Raw genomic sequence first — 22,836 nt, 5'->3', positions numbered from 1 at the left:
CTTTTTTTTTAGTGTTAGCTCAAGACCCATTTTGATGTGTAGACTTGTCTAGTATCTCCTTTATGTGAATGTCTTTGCTCGTTTGCCTTTTATAGTTGTTCAGTGATTGGTATTATCTTCTGTGCTTTTTTATATGCCCTTTCATGCCTTCATGTATTTATTTGGATTTAGGAAACATGTCTTTTTGGCGAAAGTTTGTTATGGTCCCCTGGGCACCCACCCCACTGTTATTTAACTTTGTGTGTACATGTGCTTGTAAATGTGTTTGCCCGAATAAATATTATTATTATTATTATTATTATTAACACAAATCGCTATGGTAATACTGACAATTTGTCATGCGATGAATTTTATTGCTTTGTGAAATCGGTCCCTGAACTGTGTAATTGTAATCATCAATTGAAAGCTGTAAAATATTGGGTACTCTTTTTGATACTGTTCAGTTCAATAAACCAAGGTAGTAAACCATGTTGATGTTAACTGACATTGAACTCCAATGCCTTTTAATTTTAAGACATCTGTCAGATACCTTCAACTAAAAATACAAGACACAGCTGGTTCGTTATAATCATACCTCCATGGTTATACAAGGGTCAAATTGGTTTACTATTTAATTGTTCTTAATTAGGATTAGTTGGTTAATGAGTTAAACCTGTGTACAAGTTAAAGGCACTGGACACCTTTGGTTACGGTCTTTTTTCATAGGTTGTCTCTGGGGTTTTTTTTTAGGCAATGGACAACTTAAGTAATTGTCAAAGACCAGTTTTCTCACTTGATGCATCCCAACATTATATGCATATACATGTAATAACAAATCTGTGAAAATGTTGACTCAATTGGTCAACCAAATTGAACGAGAACTATGAAAGGAAAAACATGCTTCTTGCACAAATTGGTGTGCTTTCAGATGCCTAAAGAAGGCTTCAGGCCTGAAGTCTTCGAATATTCGAGTGAGAAATTACCTCTTTCTACGTTACTTCAGATATTTTTGACCTTGTGAGGGTGTGTGTCAACCAAGTTTACATGATTCAAAATTGGAAACTAGTAAAATGAACTGTTTTCCTTATTGTTGTTTTCGTTAATGTTTTTTATTTTACCATTGATAGAAGAAAACAATATACAGTGATGATTAAAGGTACTTATAAAAAAGTGTGAACGAGGTACCAGTAAACACTCCCGCTCGCAATCGCTCACAATCGCTCGGACAAATTTAGATTTAGGAACAAGTTGTGCCGAGTTACACCCAGGCACCTGTCCTCGTTTGGATAACTACCTTTAATCATCACTGTGCAGTCAATCAAAATAAGACAAACTGCTCTTGTTGAGCAAGGCAAATTGAAAGCGCCCTCATTCAGTCACAAATACAGTCAGTTGAGGTTTTGAAAACTGATTTGGTACATTTCTTGTTGGGTTGCCGAAAGTGAACAAGAAAAAAAAAACTGGAAAAAAAAGCTTTTTTTTTAAACTATTGAATTAGTTTAAAACAGACCACTTACAGTTGGAAATTGGTTTGAAATATGCATTTGTGTTGATTTTAGACTAGCAGATCAAAGTAAGAGTTTTGCAAAATTCTTAAAAATGTATCACTCACATCATTTCACAATGATTTGTTTTGCTATGTTTCAGGGTTTATAAAATAGCTCTGGGGTAACCCTTTATCTTCCGAAAGGCCCGGTCCCACTGCAGCGATACAAGAACGATAACGATAACAAAGCAAAGAGGACGCATTCCATTGGTTGAATGAGCGTGGGGGATTCTGCGTGAGCAATTCAACCAATACAATGCGTTCTTTTTGCGTCATGATCGTTATCGTTTTCGTTATCGCTGCAGTGTGACTCGGACTTAAGAATCGTTTTTAAACTTAACATGGGCTCTACCAGTTTAAGAGTGCCCTGTTCACGCCCAGACCTGCCAACTTACCAAAAAAAAGAGTTTCATGCCTAAGTACATACCCTTTTTAAATTTTAGTTTCAACTGGAAACCTTGGAAACAGTAAGTGTTATTATGAACTGTTATTGCTTGGATAGAAGTAGGTCCTGGAGTGTTGTGGCCGAGCGGTCAAGAGCAATGGACTCAAGCTCTCTTGTTTCTAACCCGAGCAGAGTGAGGGTTCAAGTCACGGTCAAGGCACTTGTGTCCTTGAGCAAAATACTTTTTCAGTTGTTTCGACTATTGGATGGGACATTAACCTGTTGGTCCTGTGAACTAGGATTGACAGTCTATTTGAAGGCACTGGACACCTTTGTAAACAGTCAAAGACCAGCATTCTCACTTGGTGCATCTGTGAAAATTTGCAATTGGTAATCGAAGTTGCAAGAGAATAATAATAGAAAAAACGCCCTTATTGCACAATAATTTGTAGTGCTTTCAAAATGCCTAAAAAGGGTTTTAGGCCAGAAGTCTTTTTTTATTAGAGTGAGAAGTTACCTCCTCAACAAAATTTGTTACTTCAGAGGGAGCCGTTTCTCACAAAGTTTTATGCCATTAATTGCTCTCTATTGCTTGTTACCAAGTAAGTTTTTATACTAACAACTATTTTGAGTAATTACCAATAGTGTCCAGTGCCTTTTAAAGAGCCAGGGGACTCATATGTTCTCCCGAGCACTTAGAGACTTTCTTCTGAAGGTATTGGCGCTATATCATTATTATTATTCTTAATCTGCAAGACATCTGCAACTATGACAATGCGAATAAGCAGATGCTCTAAAACAATACAAAAAAACATTAAACTTTAAGATTTAGATGCGAAAGAAGAGATGCGAGACAAATAAACGGTGAGTAAATGTTTCTCTGCAAACCTTCAGGTTGTTTTTATTTGGGACTGGTTAACAGATGGTTTCACCATTCACTTTAGGAAATTACAATCATGTAAAGTATGGAGATGAAGAGTCAAAATTGTGTGACATTTTAAAAGACTTGTGCAGTTTCTTCCGTTAAAAACATCGACCCATGTCAAATCAAAAAATATATTTGATGGGTCTCTCTCTATTCCTATTCATAACCCGCTCTGCAAAATGTTCTCTCTTACAAGGATCTAAAAAACAAAATAGCAGTACTGGGTAAAAACTATACAGTCTTCATCAGAATCTAAAATGTATCCGTGGTTAAAGATGTATAATATTTCTACTGCCTATACGTGACATAGTGTTGAAGTAATCAACAAAGTCACAATTTTGTTTAAGTGGGCGAGGGGGCTACAGACGTGATTCTGCTGTTTTAAAGCTTTCGATTTTATTGACTGAATGGATGTAAAGTTCTATCCAGAATATAAAATTGCATAATGACATTCGATTCATGCCTTTATAATATATAAAAAGTTTTTATGACTTACATATATAACATGTACAAATAACGCTCATTTCTAGTCTACCATTCAATGATATGTCTTGCTAGGGTTGAATAAAATTAGGAGTTAAACACCCCCGTGAAAACTAATGCAAAATCTAAGACAGAATTATTGCAAAAAACATGTAGTTCAAACTGTTCTAAAAATGTGTATAGTAGACTACAGATATTTAAGTTACCAACTACGGGAAATAAAATGAGAAAAAGCCATCACCACTAGCAGATTAATCAAACTGTAGTGATTCAACAGTATAGGCATGGATTGTTTCAGCTAATTGAGGCAGCCATCTTTAGTTGTACAGTTTATTCATTTAGTCTTATTTGTTGTATTATTATTATTATTGTTTTATGTTTAATAAATATTGATATTAACTTTGTACACAGCACACATACCTACAAAGAAAAAGCAGTATCCCTATTAACCCATGCAGTTTATTTTTTATTTTTATTTTAGGAAAAGTGGAACGGGATTCTGTAGTTATTGCTTTTAAAAAAATGAAAACAGTTCAGGTATAAATTCATGTAGCATTTCCCCTGAATAAGGCACACGGTGAAATACCTTCATCATTCATAACTAAAAACGGATCATGAGAGTTGCAACTTGTGGCTTTAAGTTTGGACAAAATTGAACTTTTGTTCTCTTTTTTTGTATAAACATCTACCCCAGGCTAGTTACAACTGTCATGATCAGTCGTTGGAAGAAGAAAGTGTTCTGATTTTGTGATGAGTAAATTTAAAATGCTTATGTAAGCACTCTGACGATAGAGGGCTTCGGAGTCTGGGGTTGGGGTTTGGTTGGCAGAGTGACCATCGTTGTATCATGCAAATTACAACATGGATAGCAGGCGTCAACCTGTTGCCTTAGTCTCCACTTAAATTAAGTAGAGTGTGATTGAGAAGTTAAAGTTTATTACTGTTACTGCTGGTACATTCACCAATCATGAAGGCTCAGCTAGTAAAAATTTCCCTCACCATACCCATATTGGAAGGTCGGATCAAAGTTTTCAGGAAAAAAAACATGAATATGAGAGCGTGTGGTTTGGGCTTCTTTTTCTGTGAATTTTAAAACCTTTAAAAAAGCCTTGTCGACACCTATAACGGGAGAGGTTTTATTTATCATACGAAACTATCTGACTAAAGGCACTTTTATAAACATAAAAAACAACAGTTGCTCCTACAGTTCTCTATGCACAATCTGATCTGCCTGGTTTGCTTGATAAGGTCTAGGATACACTGCCAAAAAAAATGTCACTGCAATGTGTTGTGGTGGTTTCAACGACGACGTGATTTACAATTTCAGGATAAAATTGCACCAAGTCCAGTTCTTTCAAGTGAGAGACGCATGTCCAGAATAAACAGTTATTGGATTATTTGGACAAGTAAGATGGTGAGGGAGGAGGGGAGTGGTCAAGAAGGAGTGGGGTGAACTGTTGAATCCATTGCTTGAGGTTGGAGGGAGGGTGTTGAAGGGATCTTTCTGGCCTCAAATTCTCATTCCAAGTGGGCGACTTTATCAACAAGCTTCCGTGCTGTGTCAGGCATTGGTTCAATACCTATGGTTGCTTCAGAGATTGTTTTGCCGTGCTTGTTTGTAGCCTCGCATGTATATGTGCCGGAATCTTCCATTCTTAATTCGGTGATTGTGAGCGTGTAGACACCCTTGGCCTCGTCCTCCTCCATGTCGATGCGAACATCGTTCTCGTCGAGGGCGCCCTCCTCGTCGCACCACTTGACCTCGATCGGTTTTTCGCCTGTGATTTTGACCTGGAAGCATGCGCAGCTGTCTTCTACTTCTTCGATGTCGCACATCTCCTGTGTGAATATAGGTGCTGCGGAGAAATAAAAAGACATATGCAAAGCAATCAAACAAATGATCAATGATTTTTTTTCAAACTTAAAAAGGGCCATTGTCTAACCCCCAAAATGGCAGTTATCTGTGTCTTTTCCTAAGCTTTACAATCAGCCATTCACCTTTGATTTCCTTTTTCGTGAACTAGACAAGTTCAAACTTTAGCGTCTAGATTTGTAGTGGTCTTAATAAGTTTGCATAATATTGTATTATCTCTGTATAGACCTTATCGCAAATACCAATGCGCAAGCGCAGACTGTTGAATGAGGTGCATTGTGGGATAGATATGGATCAAATTTGGATACCAGCTAGACCACAATGCACCTAATTCCAAGCTTTACGCGCGCACCCCAGTATTTGCGAAAAGGTCTATGGCATTAACGTTTTCAATATTACACTAAGGCATAATGTGTGCATATGGAAAAACCTTACACACATGCACAAAATGTACCTCTTGTGAAAGGACAACAATTTGTTCTACTGTCCAAGTTCTCTTCCAAAATCTTGTCAAACATTGCTACATTTTACAACCATGCTAAAGTTAAGCAAGGGACCCAAGTTAAATTGCTGTCATGTGAATAGCACTTAAGGCACAATCTCTGTGCATGTGATACTACATAACATGTAAGCACAGCCAACCCTTCCCATGTAAACTTAGAGTGTACATACATTCCGATCCTTGTCGGAACCTAATATGTTGTTCAACCAGTGGCAATGAAGGCCTATTTAGCTGGGCCCAATTCCATAGCGCTGCTTAACGTTAAGCAAAACTTTGTGCTAACTATAGCAGAAAAAATTGCTTTAACATAAGCATATTTCACAGGTTCACAATGGATTCGTATTTGAATGTTACCCATTTTCATACAGTAAGCATCGGAAGGTTAGCATGCCTTTTTGTGTGTCTTACAGTTAGCAGTGCTATGAAATGAAAATCACACAGTAAGCACAAAATCGGTCGCTAAGCAGCTCTATGCAATTGGATCCTGGAGTTAAGGTGGGCCCATAATCATTTTTACGTGGGGGGGGGGGAGGAGAGGTGACGATCCCCATAAAAACATCTGACAGGCAGATACAGGAGTGTGGTATTGTTTCAATGCATTTGCTCCAGCCTCACAAAGGCAGGGACACATTATGGCAATGAGTCCACCGAGAGAAAAGTGGAAGTATCTGGAAAGTCCTGCAGTAAGGCCGAGGTACCACACAACCTGTCTCTGTGACCATATATGGAGAACCCTGATTGCATAGAGGGCGGGGAAGGGGGTTGGATAACAGGGCATTGTTTCTGTTTCATGGGGGCTCAGGTTTGAATTTCAGACCTGGCCCCAATTTCATAAGGCTGCTTAGCAGAAAATGTTGCTGAATAAGGTTCTGCTTAGCAGAAATGGGCAGAATATCAGTCAGAAATTGTACATGTGACATGGTATTTTGACTGGTAACCTTGTTCTGGTAAGAATAATTTTGTTGTGCTAAGCAACTTTTGCAATAACTCAACCAAGAGGAAGTTTCTGGAAAGTCCTACAATGAGGCAGTACTACACAACCTGTCCCCGTGACCATATATGGAGAACCCTGATTGCATAGAGGGTGGGAAAGGGAGGGGGGCTGGATAACAGGGCATTGTTTCTGTTTCATGGAGGCTCAGCTTTGAATTTCAGACCTAAGCCCAATTTCATAGAGCTGCTGATATTAAGCAGAAAATATTGTCTAACAATGTTCTGCTTAGCAGAAATGAGCAGGAAACCAGTCACAAATTGTACATGTGACATAGTGTTTTGGTTGGTAACCTTGTTCGCGTAAGAATGATTTTGTTGTGCTTAAGCTACTTTTGCAATGATTCAACCATGGAGGACCAAGAGGAAGTTTCTGGAAAGTCCTACAATGACTACACAACCTGTCTCCGTGACCATATATGGAGAACTCTGATTGCATAGAGGGTAATGTCAGAAGTAACTTAGGGTGGTTCCAATATGGAGCTAAGGTTCCAGGGAGTAGGACAGGGGGTGGGGAACAGGGCATTGATTTCTGTTTGATGGAGGCCCAATTTCATAGAGCTGTTTAGCAGAAAATTCTGCTTAGAACATTCTATTGAAGCGAGAAGTTAGTGTAGTGAAGTACCACTCGCAGAAATGGTAAATGTACAGTATGTTGGCTGGTAACCTAATTTTGGTAAGCAGTAATTTGTTTTGCTTAGCAAACTTGTATGCTTACATGGTAAGAGCTGCCCAAGCAGAAAATGTTACTTAAAAGTTTTCTGCTGAGTAGGAATGAGCAGGTTACCAGTCACAATTTGTACATATGACATGGCATTTTGACTGGTAACCCTGTTCTGGAAAGAATAATGTTGTTGTGCTTATGTCATTTTTGTGCTTAAGCAGCTCTATGAAATTAGGCCCAGAATGCATCCAAACTTTTGACAGCTTGAACGCTTAAATGTGGTAACACTACAACTTGTAGTTTGTATCCTAGGCCCAATTTCATATAGCTGTTAAGCAGAAAATACTGCTTGATGAAAATTCTTTGCTAAGCAAAAATTGAGTGGGGCACCAGTCACAACGATTGAAACTTGATGAAATTTTGGCTGGTAACCTGTATCTGTTAAGAAATAGTTTTCTGTGCTTAGCAAGTTTTTGTGCCTACAGGCTCTTATTCCCTTGAGCCACAAAAAAAGGTTTAAGTGAAGAGAAACAATATGAGGTAAGCCCGGTTCTTACTTCCTGCGAATGCGAAGCGAATTTTTACGCCACAATTTGGAAAGCATTTAATAATTCAGTTGAGATGTACTCAACTCCTGCGAAAAATTTGCTGGGAAACAACCCCATGACGTAAAAACTTGCTTCGCATGTGCAGTATGAACCTCCTACTTATAATGGTTCACTGTAGTTGAAGTCAAGTTTACAATGAAAACTTACTTTGAAATCTACAATTAGTAACAACTCTATAATGTAGATTTTCACCTAAATATTTTGTACTGACTTTAGATCAAGTTCTATGTTAAACTATAAAACGCTTCTTGAAATGAGAGTTAGGTATAACATACATTCTTTAAATATGAGTGTGGCGTAATGCCACTCCCATCTGCTAGAACAAAATTATTAGGGGAGATGTTAGATCCATGATAATATCTTAATTAAACAAATTATGTGGAATAAAAAAAACACAGACAAACGGAGAGACACTTGAACTTTGACCCCTGAAATTCAAATTATAAAGAGTTAGGACTAGTCCTAACTTAGAACTAGTCCAATGATATATTAAAAACTTAAGGCTAGTCCAAACTCGTCCTAGCTCAAGATATGACCAGTCTTAACTCTTTGTGAAATTCACCCCAGGATTGTTATAATCTAACAAAATCAAGGATTGTTAAAAGGAAAAAAAATTGATGATTAACATGGAAGCTTTGATAGCTAAGCGGATGAAAATGGGCTTGCCAAATTAGGAATGCACTGGTGGGCAGAGGGAGATATTAGACGTATGTGTGTAATGAACACTACAGACTATCAGTGGCTGTTAGCAGCTAGCAATAAAGCAAAATAGGAAAAGAGACAGACTTTGTAATGAGAAAAAACAAAAACATGAGAAGGCAAAAACTGAAAAGATGTCATTTTGATCATCCTGTTACAGTAAATGTTATAGTGGATGCATATAAAATGTTCTATAAATAGTTGTTTTAGTTAAGTCCTAAAACAGAATACATGCAAAAGACACTAGGCCTATTGCACACAAAGGAAGTATTAATGCCTTTGTGTAGTTCTAAACTCTGGCCCCCCCCCCCACCCCAAGGGTACGGAATGGTTAAAAAATGAACCAACATGTGGGATTTGTACAACAAAAACGTTAAGTGTCTAACCGATAATTATCAAAAGATTTTAATCCCAAACATTATTTGGTACTGGCAATTCCTGCATTTCATGCAGCCTTTTTTTGACAAAATTTTCCCCATGCTATATTAGTTAAAGTTTACTGGCCATTAAATTTAAACAAGTAATTATAACTTGACCAAAAAATACAGAAATATATGTTAATGTTATAAACATTTTTTTTCTTTTTCAAAAGCAAGGAAAATAAACCCCACATTTTGAATGACAGGGCCATTTCTTCTGCAACAAAAGCCAGAAACATTGAATAATGTACTCTTCCAGAAGTTAATAAATTGCAACCCCTTTAAGATATTATAAGTATTTTAACGCCAATTTAGTTACATGACAACTGGAAAGAAAATGCAAGCAGCATGGATATGTCTGAAAGCAGAAACAATGGAAAACAAAAAAGGAAAAGGAGGGAAAAAAACACAAAAAGAAAAAGAAAAGCAGCTCACCCTTTGATTTTGAAGCAGCCATGGTTGAAATAACTAAATGCAAACCCTTTGAAGCAGAGCTATCGGGTACTCAGAAGCATGCAGTGTTTGCCGACCGAGCTAAGGAGTGTGCTATCAAACGTAGGGAACTACACGAGGACAATCAGTCAAGACTTGCACGCCGCAGAGCAAAGGAAAGCAAAGAGAAGTAGTAGGCCGTTGAGCAAGTGAAAAGAGTAGCCAATGTCTCAGCTAGCTAGTAAGGGGCCGTACACAATGGTTGGTAGAGGCTATGACCCTAAGCTGGCATGTCAGGAATGGGGAGGTCTTAATGAAGGCATTGGTGAAGTCAAGGTATGTGGGCCCACTACTGACCAATCACAACGCGGAACATTCATCCAGGGTCTGTTCACCGCGGGTTCTGATTGGTCGGAGAAGGATGCAGGGATGGTATTGAGATTTCAGTTTTCTTCCTTTTCTTCTTTCTCTCTTACTCTGTTGCACAACCTTTAGCTATCTATTGGCATGTTTAAATAGACTGCAACCAGCGGTGGTGCTGACCAAATATGAACAATGATTGGAGGGTGGAGATGGCACTGTGGCGTGGTTGGAAACGATAAGGAGTAGTGTAGCTTGATTGAATATGTATAGAAAGTATGTATGTGATAGGAAGATGGTAGGGAAAAGAAACTACTACAAATATCCATTTGATGTACAGTGTGTCTAATTAGATTCAAGGTATAATTGTCTTCAGCTTTGGCATTTATTATTACTGACCAACGTTCATGCAACAGAAGATGCATATACAAAGGAACTTTTACAACCTGGCATTAATATGATGTGCGGTTTTATTGGAAGAGAAATTAATTGATAAAGACCAGGTACAGACCTTGTTATTATCAAAAAATGTTTAAGTCCATTCTGGAAGCTCACTGATTATTAAAAGATTATGCATAAATCCTCAAAGAAAGTATTTCTGTCTGGAATGTTGTAAAGTTGAGGTTTGCACTCGACAACTCCACAATTTGCTGTTTGAAAGTTACCCTTATTATTAACCAGGTTTTAAAGACCATTTATTTCTGTACAATCATCACCACATACAGCCAGATGTATGACTGATCTTGTTGATTTTTGGCCCTGTTATTTTCAGGAAAAATCCCAGTAAATCTAAAAATTAATTAAGAAACTGAAGTATGTTGTTTTGTTTTAGAATTGAACATTCTAAGTGAACAGGGAAACATTGTGACAACAAGTTCTCACTAAAATAGGACGTTTGAATTTGAATAACTTGCCGCAGGTTGGTCATTGTTTGTTAACTTACTGATTAAAAAAAAAACAGTAATGGGGTACTTTCTATTTAATCTGTTTTGTCAAGCATAATAGCCAATAGAATGTTCTAGACTGACCAGTTATGAAAACAAAACTAAGAGAACTAATCACGGTAATCTACTAAGTGTAATTAGCAGATAACACTGGTTAAGTCATTTATTACCAAATTGCATCTGGTTAATAAGATAAGATGTTTGTTTTGGTACGATATAAAAAAAATGCTTGAGGTCTTAATAATAATAATAATAATAATAATAATAACAATAATAATAAAGACATTGCACACATATCCACCCTGCTGGGTGCTCAAGGCAAACAGTCAAGGCGAACAGTATGTGTTCAGTCTTACTTATAATAACAGTGTCATTGTTTATAGAAGAATTAAAACTACTAATTTGCATCTGAACAAATTTGTTTAATTCAGTAAGGCAAACAGTGTGTGTTAAAGCCTTACACACATGTATTACCAAACACATGTGTCACTATTTGTAGAAAAAATATAATTACTAATTTGAATCTGAAAAAACATTTTAATTCAGTAACAACTGATAATAAATATTACATTTTTTTATGCTTAAAATAATTATGAGTGATTATAAATGTGGTCCATCCAATTGTGGTGGATGATTAGAAGAAACCAAAAAAAAGTAGAAAATGCATTCAGGGGGTAAAATTTATGTTGTTTAATAGATTAAAACATTTTGACCATTAAAATTATTAGGGAAAATTAGATTGAAAAGGTTGAGAAACTTTCAAGACATCTAAAGACCAATCATCCAGTGGTGTAATCAGATTTTTTTTATTTGGGGAAAAACGGGGGGGGGGGGGGGGGGGGGGCAAAGCGAGGGCAAAGACATAATGTCTTTATAAATTTATTTATTTAATTTATGAAGTATTATTTTAATGTTATTTTTATTTTTATTTTGTACTTATTTATTCATAGGTCCTTTTGGTTGATAAGCAGCAGTTTGCAACAGCTAGTGCTATTTTCGAATTCATTTAATTATTTACTTATTTATGTATTCATTTATTCTTATTTTTCAATTCAATCTATAAAACCATTTTGTTTGTGCATTCTTTTCGATCTGGAACAACTTTGAGTGCCCTGAATTGTTTGCAGAACTCAAGCCAAGTTTTATTAAAAACTTCCACTTTAAATTTCACTTGGCAACACGACAATTTATTTATCTCAGACACAACTTGATCCCATCTTAAATACCTGAACAATATCAATACTTGAGGAAAGAAATAAACACCACATTTCCGATAGCTGAACTTGCCACCCAGGAAAGTATATATCATATACGAACGAATGCTTTGAGCCCTAAAGCACAGAAGGGGCAATAAAAGTTGGGCTCCATTATGGAGATATTGAGAATCAATACTCATTATTCCTTTTGAACACCATGAACCAGACATAGATGGTGTCCATCTGATGAAGAATTGTATGGACGCTTACCAAACTATGGTCACCAGCCAACATGCCATTTCTCATGCACAAAATGTGACTGATATCCTGCTAATATTTGCTTAGCAGAAAGTTTTAAAGCAATATTTTCTGCTTAAGCAGCTCTACGAAATTGAGTCCAGGGTCCAATTGCATAGAGCTGCTTAAGCAGAAAAAGTAGCTTAGCTGCTAACCAGACAAAAAGTTACCAGCCAAACTACCATGTCAAGTGTACAATTTGTGAATGGTATCCTGCTGATTTCTGCTTAACAGGAGATATTTTCTGCCCTCAGCAGCTCTATGAAATTGAGTCCAGATTAGTGAAAAGCTTTATTCTTTGATTATGTTGCTGAAGCTAACAGCCATAATCGCCATAGCTGTAGCCATAGCATTAGCCATTGCAAAAGCCGCAGTCATAGCCATAGCTATAGTCAATACATTGACATAGCCATATCCCAAGTCCCTTGATTTGACACAGCCCGTACACACTGAAATAAAAACCACAAGGCACAGCTAAAATAAAAACTTGTTACTCACCTATCTGACTGATGCATCCTCCTCTTCTTCAAGTAATGTTTCTCTACTGCCTGCGAGTAGCTTCTGAGCACATGCCTCGCAGACTGCCTGGGTGTTCTCAGACATGTCGTCCCTCTCGGCTTTACAGTGGACGCACGTTGTTGTCTTCTGTTGTTGTTGATGTTGTTGGTGGTGTTTACTTCTTCTGTGAGGTTAAAATGTAAACAAGATTTTTATACTTATCAAATTGTGGTTAAAATAAATATAAAACAAACATTAATAATAATAATCTTGATTGTTTGATGCTACTTTCACCCAACACATTCATCAAATTTTAAGATTTTATTTACAGTTATTGGGGAGATAGTATGCTGAAATTAAATAGAAATCTGGCCTGTTCTAATGTGTACAATATTAGGGTTTGGGTTTTCGAGTTTTTGTTGTTTTTCCGATTAAAGAAGAAATTTCTTAAATCTTAGAGAACCATATGTTTTGAAATTTGCAAAACTTATTCGGTGACGAAAATCGTTTTCCTTAAAACTTTTCTAATATAGTAACTTTTCTCAGAATGTTTGTTCTCTTGTTTGATAATTTCTTTATAAACCAGTGCACAAATCACTGTATAATGGTTAATGCTACACAGACTTGTTGTTTTCCCCAACAAGTTCTATCTTTACATCAGTTGAGACTTCCCTTTGATGACACTGGCCTCCTTTCATTGTCAAAATGTGTCAAAAATCACAAACATTTGTAAATTGGTTTTGTATAAATTCTTGACATACGATTTGCTATCGAAATTGTCAGCAAGTTTCAGGACCTATATCATAAAATTTTAAAAGAATAATTTACTTGTTTTTCCATCATTGTGTTGTTACTATAGAAAACTTCAAACAGGTACAAAACCAAAGCAAATACTATTTAATCAGGGTAAAACTTTTTGAGCCAATTTCACTATTTTTCAAGTATTTTTTCAGTTGAAAATAGCACTTGAGCCGCTGAAACTTTTTAGTAACAAATTATATTTTATTAAAATTCATACAATTAGCTAAAAAATGGTGTCTCAGTGTCACATTTGTGTCATTTACAGTTTACAGTTCCATGGGACTGCCCAACATGCAAAAGTTGTTTAATCTGAACAAGTTTGCTAAAAACAAGGCTTTCAAAATCCACTCCTGGCAAGGGGCTACAAGAAGAAAAACATTGAAGATGAAAATAACTCAGGGGAGTTGAAGTTAGAAATTGATACCCAAACAAGTCTAGAATGTAGAATGGAGGGAAACATGCACCAGGCGAGGAGTTCCAAAGACGTGCAGTACGAGGAATAAAGTTGTTGGAATGGCCCATTGTTCTACATCTTAGCAAAGCAAGAGTGTATGGGTGAGAAGAAGTAGAAAGTATGGTTTCACGCTCAGACGCATAATTGAGGCCTGATACACTTCACTGAGGCAACTGAGGCAACGAAGGCAAATGCCTCCATGCCCCCTAATGCCTCCATGCCCATTAGTCATTGCCTTGGTGCCCCTGAAATGCTCAAGTAGAAATTTACAATTTCTTCATGTGGTGCCCTTTACCTAGGATAAAAAAGCCTTGGTGCCCTTGCTTTAAAAAACATGGGGATTTTAATTCCTTTACACACTCAAAAAATACACGGAGAGAGAAAAAAAAGGTTAAAATAAGAGCACAACTTTTTGCCTTCTAATATTATTGCTCCTCCACTGATGCTACCTCCATGGTTGGTCCAAGAATTCCGACTCCATGGTCAAAGGAATGGTCAGCTCACTATAACCAGATAATATCAAATCCACCAAGCTGCACTGCACAGCAGTTTATCATTATAACAACACACCTCAACCCACCATATATGAATGGGTGGTCTGTTTGTACAACACTGAATGCCAGACTACATGACTGTGGTAGTAATACACCACATAACTTGACCAAATATGCACACGGTTGGGCATGCCATGAGTTGATGAGAGAGAGGAAAAGGTGAAAGGTGCCTGTCTCATTCTCTCTGGTAGCAATTGATGATGCGAGGGGAGTGACCACTGGTAACCGCAGGAAAAACCTCCAGACATGGCTGATTATATGGTATCTTTGACTGTTTGATTCATAACCAAGGAGGATTGAGGGGTCCCATCCAATTATACAGCGTTATCTTGTACATGTACATGTAGGCCTACTACATGTACCATCACTCTAAGGATTGCCATCTAGCATCTCAATGGGGATAGAGTGTGTTCTAGAACATTCTATATTATATCCATCGATGTGTGAATGTCACAAAGTGGTGATGCTACATGTACAGGTACCTGTAATACAATGTGTGGTTCGCAAGAAATGCTTGCAAAGCAAAGTTATACAAAATAAAGGCTTGGTAGATATTATAAGAGAAATATTATATAAACTTAATCTAGCTGAAAGTTCGCTGGTTAGAAAGTTCAGAACAGTATCAACTCTACAGAGAAATGCTGTCAAAGATAGATGAAAAGGGGAAAGGTACATGTACCTGTCTCTCTGGTAGCAATTGATGATGGGAGGGGAGTGACCACTGGTAACCCCTGGAAAAACCACCAGACATGGCTGATTATATGGTATCTTTGACTGTTTGATTCATAAAACCAAGGAGGATTGAGGGGTCCCATCCAATTATACAGCGTTATATTGTACCATCATCACTTTAAGGATGCTATCTAGCATCTCAATGGATAGAATGTTCTCTAGAACATTCTATTCGTTTGGGATGTGTGAATGTGAAGAACAAAGGGGTGATGCTACTTGTACGTATATGAATGTGCAATTCGCATGAGATGCCTTAGAAGCAATGTTCCAAAATTCAGGATTGGTAGATATTATAAGAAAAATATTATAAAGATTTAATCTAGCTGAAAGTTGGCTGGTTAGAAAGTTCAGAACAGTATCAGCTCTCCAGAGAAATGCTGTCAAAAGATAGAGGAAAATGGGAAATGTGTCTGACTCTCCAGTAGCGATTGATGATTCGAGGGGAGTGACCACTGGTAACAGCAGGAAAACATCCAGACATGGCTGATTATTTTGACTGTATGATTCATAACCAAAAAGGATTGAGGGGTCCCATCCAATTATACAGCGTTATCTTGTACTATCATCACTTTAAAGGCAGTGGACACTATTGGTAATTACTCAAAATATTTATCATCATAAAATCTTTCTTGATTACAAGTAATGGAGAGAGATAGATGGTATAAAAAATTGTGAGAAACAGCTCCCACTTTTTCAAGAAAAAAGTAATTTTCCACGAATTTGATTTCGTTTAGAGTTTAGAACTTGAGGTCTCGAAATCAAGCATCAGAAAGCACACAACTTCGTGTGACAAGGGTGTTTTTTCTTTCATTATTATCTTGCAACTTCGACGACCGATTGAGCTCAAATTTTCACAGGTTTGTTATTTTATGCATATGTTGAGATACACCAAGTGAGAAGACTGGTCTTTGACAATTATAAATAGTGTCCACTGTCTTTAAGGATGCTATCTAGCATCTCAATGGATAGAATGTTCTCTAGAACATTCGATTCATTTGGGATGTGTGAATGTGAAGAACAAAGCGGTGATGCTACATGATGAATGTGCACAATGGGTCGCAAGAGATGTCTTTTAGCAATGTTTTAATAAGTTCAGGATGTTATGTACTAAAAACCAAATGCTTAAATTTAATTTAGCTCGCTGGTTAGAAAGTTTAGAACAGTATCAACTCTCTAGAGAAATGCTGTTAAAAGATGAGGAAATAGCATTGGACAATACAAAAAAATCACTGATTGCTCATTTACATCAGCCTAATCGCAACATAAGCACATATATAGATTCCAATTTGACGCCATCTTTGGGCAACTTGGGTTTTGGCTTTGTGCTGCATCAAGCGCTCCTAGTTTTCACTGACCAATCATGACCAATGATAAAACTTGTGCCTGCCGCACATGGTATTAATGCAAAACGCAAGGCTGTGCGCTCAAAACATGATTGAACGTAAGGAAGCCAACTTTATACTGTGAGACATAAAGTGGGAATGATCAATATGTATGTGGTACAAAATTCCTGACAAAACATAAATAATATTATCATATAGCTACATAGGTCAAAATAAATATATATAAAAACAATATAATTTTTATTACCAACGCATACAAATTGTTTTGCTGTTTTCAAAACTAGACAATCACTGAATGTTATGATTTCTTTTTACAGTTATTCGGGAGATGGTGTGTTTATTTGAAACCTAAGGAATGGAACTTGTTAACCTCTTTAAAAAAAAAATTTTCCCTTTGACCCAGTGCATTCCTAGGTTGATGAACAGACAAATGTGATAGGTTAGTAACATTTGTGAGAGAGCCATAAATCCAGACAGCATGCAAAACCAATCAAAGCACTCAACGATTTGTTTTTAGTAGTTAGTAGGAGAAATCTTTTCAAGGAGATGCTGAGAATGAGTGGGTAGACACTGATGCAAGCAATGACAGTAACAAATTATTGCACGCTGTGACGGGGTCCATGGTGTTTTGTACACCCGAGGGGGAAAATGGAACCCTTTTGCAAAGGGCACTTCCATTAAGCTTGGGCGATATCATGATATTATCGAATATCGCGATATTAATTTGGAAACGATTTCGATATCGGATCGAATTGGTTTTAATCGAAATATCGAAATATCGGGGCGCCAAGGCCAAGACCAGGGGCACCAAGGCCAAGACCAGGGGCACCAAGGCCAAGACCAGGGGCAACAAGGCCAAGACCAGGGGCACCAAGGCCAAGACCAGGGGCAACAAGGCCAAGACCAGGGGCACCAAGGCCAAGACCAGGGGCACCAAGGCCAAGACCAGGGGCAACAGGGGCCATCATGGCCTCTGTGCACTGTGTGTGATTCCAGGCCTGGGCCAATTTTATATAGCTGCTAAGCAAACAAAATTGCTTAGCATGAAATTTCTTCCTTGATAAAACAAGGATTACCAAACAAATTTCCACGTGAATTTCCGGATAAGCAAGCAACAGCTGAATACCAGTAACAAGCAAAATACAACAAATGGAAATTTGGTTGGAAATCCTGCTTTTATCACAGAAGAAATTTCATGCTAAGCAAATTCTTGTGCTTAGCAGCTCTATGAAACTGGGCCCTGGTCTCATGCTAAATACTGATCAGCAGAGCATCCAAATTAAAAGATTAGCTACAAAACGACATCAACTGCGGGCACTGCAGGCAGTGGACGCTCCCCTACAGTCTTAAAGACAAGAACGACAGGGGGGACAACCCTCAATGAACTTCACATCAGAGCGTGTTTCTTCTCAAGAATTAGAACTATGGCTCTGGCTTAAAGGAACGGACAAAATTTTGACTAAATTGGTCATCGAAGTGGCAAGAGAATAATGAAAGAAAAAACCCCCTTGTTGAATCAATTTGTGTGCTTTCGGATGCCTATAAAAGGCTTCAGACTTGAAGTCTTAATATTTGTGTGAGAAATTTCCTCTTTCTCAAAAAAATATGTTCCTTCAGAGGGAGCCGTTTCTCACAAAGTTTGATACTGTCAACAGCTCTCCATTGCTTGTTACCCGGTAAGTTTGTATACTAACAATTATTTTTGAGTAATTACCAATAGTAATCAGTGCCTTTAAGACTCATTGTGCTATCTGGAAGCCATGTCTTGCCTAGATGCAAAGCCACAAGATGGAGTTATCAGACAAGTCATAGCCAAAGACACAGATTAGGGAAAGATCTGACTTTGATTGCAGCTGTCAACATAGGGTGTGCCGAAGAGCACGTACACACAGTCCACCTGTTCTCAATCTTAGCTACCCTTTACCGTCAAGTGTGTTACTGACATCAACAAAATCACTGGATAATGTGACTAGACATGCATGAGCTGCACATTCAAACCATCCACGTCTTGCACGTATTTAATCATTATGGGGTTTGAACATGTACATGTATGTACATGTATGCCTTGAATGTGTGGAGGAAACAAAATTAGGAACCTACATGTAAATGGGTCCCAACTTAGATTGCGTCTGTTGGTTTCCATTGTGAGAAGAAAAAAAAATTGAGAACCTTAACGGGTCCCAACTTGGAATACACTCATTGGCTCCAATGAGTGCATTGAATGTATGAAGGAACCAAAATTGAAAACCAAGACATCAACACTGGGCTTTGTCATACCTTAATGAAACACTGAGAGCTACGGAAAATATACACTGCCCTCACTAGCCAGAACTCGGAATTATTCTTCTATGTTTCTGTTTTCGGGTTTTTATTTCTTTCTTTTTTATTTCTTTCTTTTTCCAACCACATATTGTGACACATGTGCTGCAAAGCTGAGGGTGGTGTCTTCTTTTTAAATTGTTTTTATTGTTGTAAGTTTGTGAATGTTTACACCTTGAATTTTTATGCGATTTTTATTTTTTTAATTTTTTACATGTTTTTGTACAATTTTTTTAACTTGTAACCTATTTCAATATGAACAGGGTCGCAGGTAAGCCCTGTCATGGCCAAGTGGTTAAGAGCACCGGACTCAAGATCTGGTGTTTGATCAGCAGAGTGTGGGTGCGAACCCCGGTCGTGACACTTGTGTCTTTAAGCAAGACACTTAACCATGATTGCTTCGTAAAATTGGAGAGGTAGTGCTTTCTGCTCTACCAGCCGGGCTTCTGATGGATGATACCCAAGCCTACATCCATATATGGACTGTAAGGGGGTTTCAGCCCCAGGAGTAGGTGGGAACAGCCCCTGGAAAAAAAGTTGATTGTAGCCCATACCTTGAAGTGGCCTTCAGGCCTTGTGTGTCTGGCGACTTGCATAAATTAAAAATAATAATAAAAAATCCTACTTACTGATTGCTGCCCCCGCTTGGCGCTCTCTGTAAGTTATGAAGAATCTTGTCTCTCTCCGCTCCCACGCTGCTGAACGCCCTCTTGAAGTGTTTCCGGAAACTCCCAATCTTCTCCTTGGTCGACTCCAAGCTGGACGCCCTGCGGCTGGAGCTCAGCATCCCCCGTCCGGAGACGGAGGAGGCCCGGATGATCTCGGTCGGGAGGACGTCAAAGTCTTCCGGGAGGGTGGTGAGGTTCTCCAGGGAGGAGGAGCGAACCAGGAGGGGCGGCTCGGGGTAGGTTGGGGAGACGGCGGGGCTGGAGGTACAGCCTTCCCGGACGTCTTCTAGGTCTGTTGGAGTACTGCTTGTTGAATAGGCACCTGACCATTGGTAAGGAAATAAGGAGATTGTAACAATAATCGTTGCATATCGCTCTTAACACACAAGGGTCTCAGAACTCATCCAACCATATTACCCCTGGTCATTGGGCCATTTAATTTATCGCTTAAACCCTCTCAGCTCCCTGAGGAGTATACAGCCTGTGCAACAAATATGCCTAATAAGCTAAATCAATCACAAGAACCATCTATGCCCTCACAGGTACACATTAACCCCTGAAAAGAAACACCAGAGCTTGAGTTCATTATTCAGAAATATTTCTTGTTTGAATTCAGATTAGAAATCATCAAATTGCTCATGTTCATTTATTGGACCATAAATATTAATTGTCTGTTCAAAACAAATAGTTTACCTTTGACATCGAGCCTGGCCGAACAGCAAGCAGAGCCGCTAGAATTCTCCACGGTGCACGCATACTCCCCGGTATCCCGTATGACCGTATTGTACAGAATCAACGTTGAGCTTTCCTCAGTGGTGACAAACTCCAAGCGTTTGTCGTCATGACTGAGGTGGTTTGCCAGCGACCACGTCGCCGTCGGTGAAGGCTTGCCAAGGAAGGAGCAGGTTAAGATGGCGGTCTCATCGGCAAATACGGTGCGGGATTTGACTCTTTCTGTGAAGTAGGGATGTTCTGCAAGAAACAAAGTAACAAAGTATATATAACTGAGGGTTTATGCTTTTGAATGTTGAGGAAAAGGATTGACAATTACAATGTACATAAAATATAGGCCATGTCCAGCTTCTGCTATGTCAAACTCAATGAGTTTAGTTTGTGTCCCAACTTGCAAGTTTCAAGTTTATTCTACAAAATGCTGTACATCCATGTGCCTTTATAACAATTAAAACATTTCAAATTTTGCACTATAAAGCTTCTGCTACATCAATTTAAAAAAATTTAAAATACCAAAGTGTGGCAAACTTGATGATTTGTTTTATAAATTTGTTGTGTTTTGTTTATTTGAAAACTGGAAAAAAGGTCTCAAACATTTAAAGATTATTAATTTAGGGTTACCCTAACACTGATGTGTGTTAGCACTGCATTTTCAGTACTTTCCAGAGTTCTGTGAAAAACAAATCACAGGCATAATATTACTCAGGTGGTAAATGAACCCACAACCTTTGCAAATCTAGAACATTGTCTTACCAACTAGACCACCGAGATTGCCCTGAAGCTAGAGGCAGTTCAAATCCTATAATTTAGCAGCGCGTACTGCAACAATTTAATAGATGTGGTAATTTGCATCTATTAAAATTTAAAATTACAAAACAAGTGATTGTTTACCTTCAGATGAGCCAATCTTCTTGACCAGGCCGGGGGAGACGTAGCCCTCAATTCCTGGGCTGGATTCATCCACCGGTAAGGTTAGGACGTGGAACATGTTATTATCGCAAACCTCTAGTAGCTTGACCATGTCCCCTCTATAAAGCTCCTTAGATTTGTGCCCCTCTGCCACCATATCCTCTACGACTTCATAGGTCGATCCCACGGACGGAATTAGCTAAGGAAAATTAATAATAATAACAACAATAATAATAATGGCTTCTTATAAAACTCGCATATCCGTCACTCAGTGACGCTCCAGGCGCTTCAACATACAGTATTTTCCGGCAAGGTATGTGGGACTACATTTGAATTATGAGACCTACATACACATAGCACCATGTAACAGTTTACAAGGTGCTGTGGCGCAATAGGCTGCTGATCAAACCAGGAACATCGAGGCGAACCCCTTCTCTTTTTGATAAGTGCACTGGGTTATTTTATGTGCGTTGCACATCACTCCGTACCAACAGCTTTCTGATTTGATTTCGGATGATCTTATTTGTTTAGATAAAAACATGTCAAAAATACATACACAACGGGAGAAAAGACGATGAAATAAGACAATAAACCAAATTAGAACATAAGATAAAAAAACCGGCACAAAAATATTCAAGGATAACCCAACAAAGCCAATATCTTAGGCTTATTTCCATTGGGGTCCTAATTTGAACGAGGAAGCATCATGGTTAAGTGTCTTCCTTAAGGACACAGGTGTCACACCTGGGACTCGAACCAACACTCTGCTGATCAGAAACACCAGAGTTTGATTCCGGTGCACTTAACCGCAAGGCCACAACACGCCACAAACTAAAAGACAGATCATCATGAACCAATACAAAGTAAAAATTAAAACATTTAAAAGAAAGAGACATATCATACTTACTGCGCTGAAAGCACTAAACTCTGCTGAACCCATCATACTGTCGACACTACCCCGACCTGAACGGGGGACATTCAGCAAGGACGGACTGGACATCAAACTACTTAGGGACTCAGTGGATTTGCTCATGTTGCCAAGGAGACCTACACATCAAGTCAAACAAATTCTACCATTAATAAAATATCTATATATTTGCGGTAACACCATGTGTGTATTGACTTGCCAGGTAGAGTTTGTTCTTTAGAGAACTGTCTTTCTATATTCTACTATCGCGGAGTAGATTTATCGGATTGTTTAGGAGACGACTCAGTTCTGCAAAGAACTGTCCTGCCTCAAATCATATAAAATATCTAGTACCCAAGAAGTTTTGGTTGGGATCAGTTGAGCTTTCTTGCGGAACTGACCATATTTGCTCGTTTTATGGAGTGGATAGTCAGAATGTTTTCAGCTCGCTGTAATTTAAATCTTACCTAAGTGATGTTGGTGTGAAAAATAAGAATAAACTATTAATAATAGTTAACTTGTGGGTACAGCCATGACAAGAGCCATTTCTATTAGTATTCTCTACGTGTCTTTAGGGGAAAAGAGTAAATAGTGGCTTCTGTTATGCTAATATCTTG

General features: G+C 38.2%; 1 protein-coding gene across 2 annotated transcripts in view; it reads right to left on the bottom strand.

Annotated features, from left to right (window-relative positions):
* Positions 1-5,035: 5,035 nt before the first annotated feature.
* The window catches only part of LOC139940152 (uncharacterized), a 71,849-nt gene continuing 54,048 nt past the window's right edge, over positions 5,036-22,836 (bottom strand). For both annotated transcript variants that reach the window (XM_071936438.1, XM_071936439.1), the window contains 6 exons: positions 22,220-22,359; positions 21,295-21,511; positions 20,365-20,643; positions 19,633-19,993; positions 12,801-12,984; positions 5,036-5,174 (listed from right to left, as the gene is read on the bottom strand). In XM_071936438.1, the coding sequence (XP_071792539.1) occupies positions 12,801-12,984; positions 19,633-19,993; positions 20,365-20,643; positions 21,295-21,511; positions 22,220-22,359 (1,181 nt within the window). In that variant the 3' untranslated portion in view covers positions 5,036-5,174. The remainder of the gene's footprint in view (positions 5,175-12,800; positions 12,985-19,632; positions 19,994-20,364; positions 20,644-21,294; positions 21,512-22,219; positions 22,360-22,836) is intronic.

The sequence above is a fragment of the Asterias amurensis genome, chromosome 7 (genome assembly GCF_032118995.1).
Source record: "Asterias amurensis chromosome 7, ASM3211899v1".
Classification (NCBI taxonomy): domain Eukaryota; kingdom Metazoa; phylum Echinodermata; class Asteroidea; order Forcipulatida; family Asteriidae; genus Asterias; species Asterias amurensis.
The sequence above is the reverse complement of the archived record's forward strand: the minus strand, read 5'-3'. Positions and strand labels throughout refer to the sequence as shown.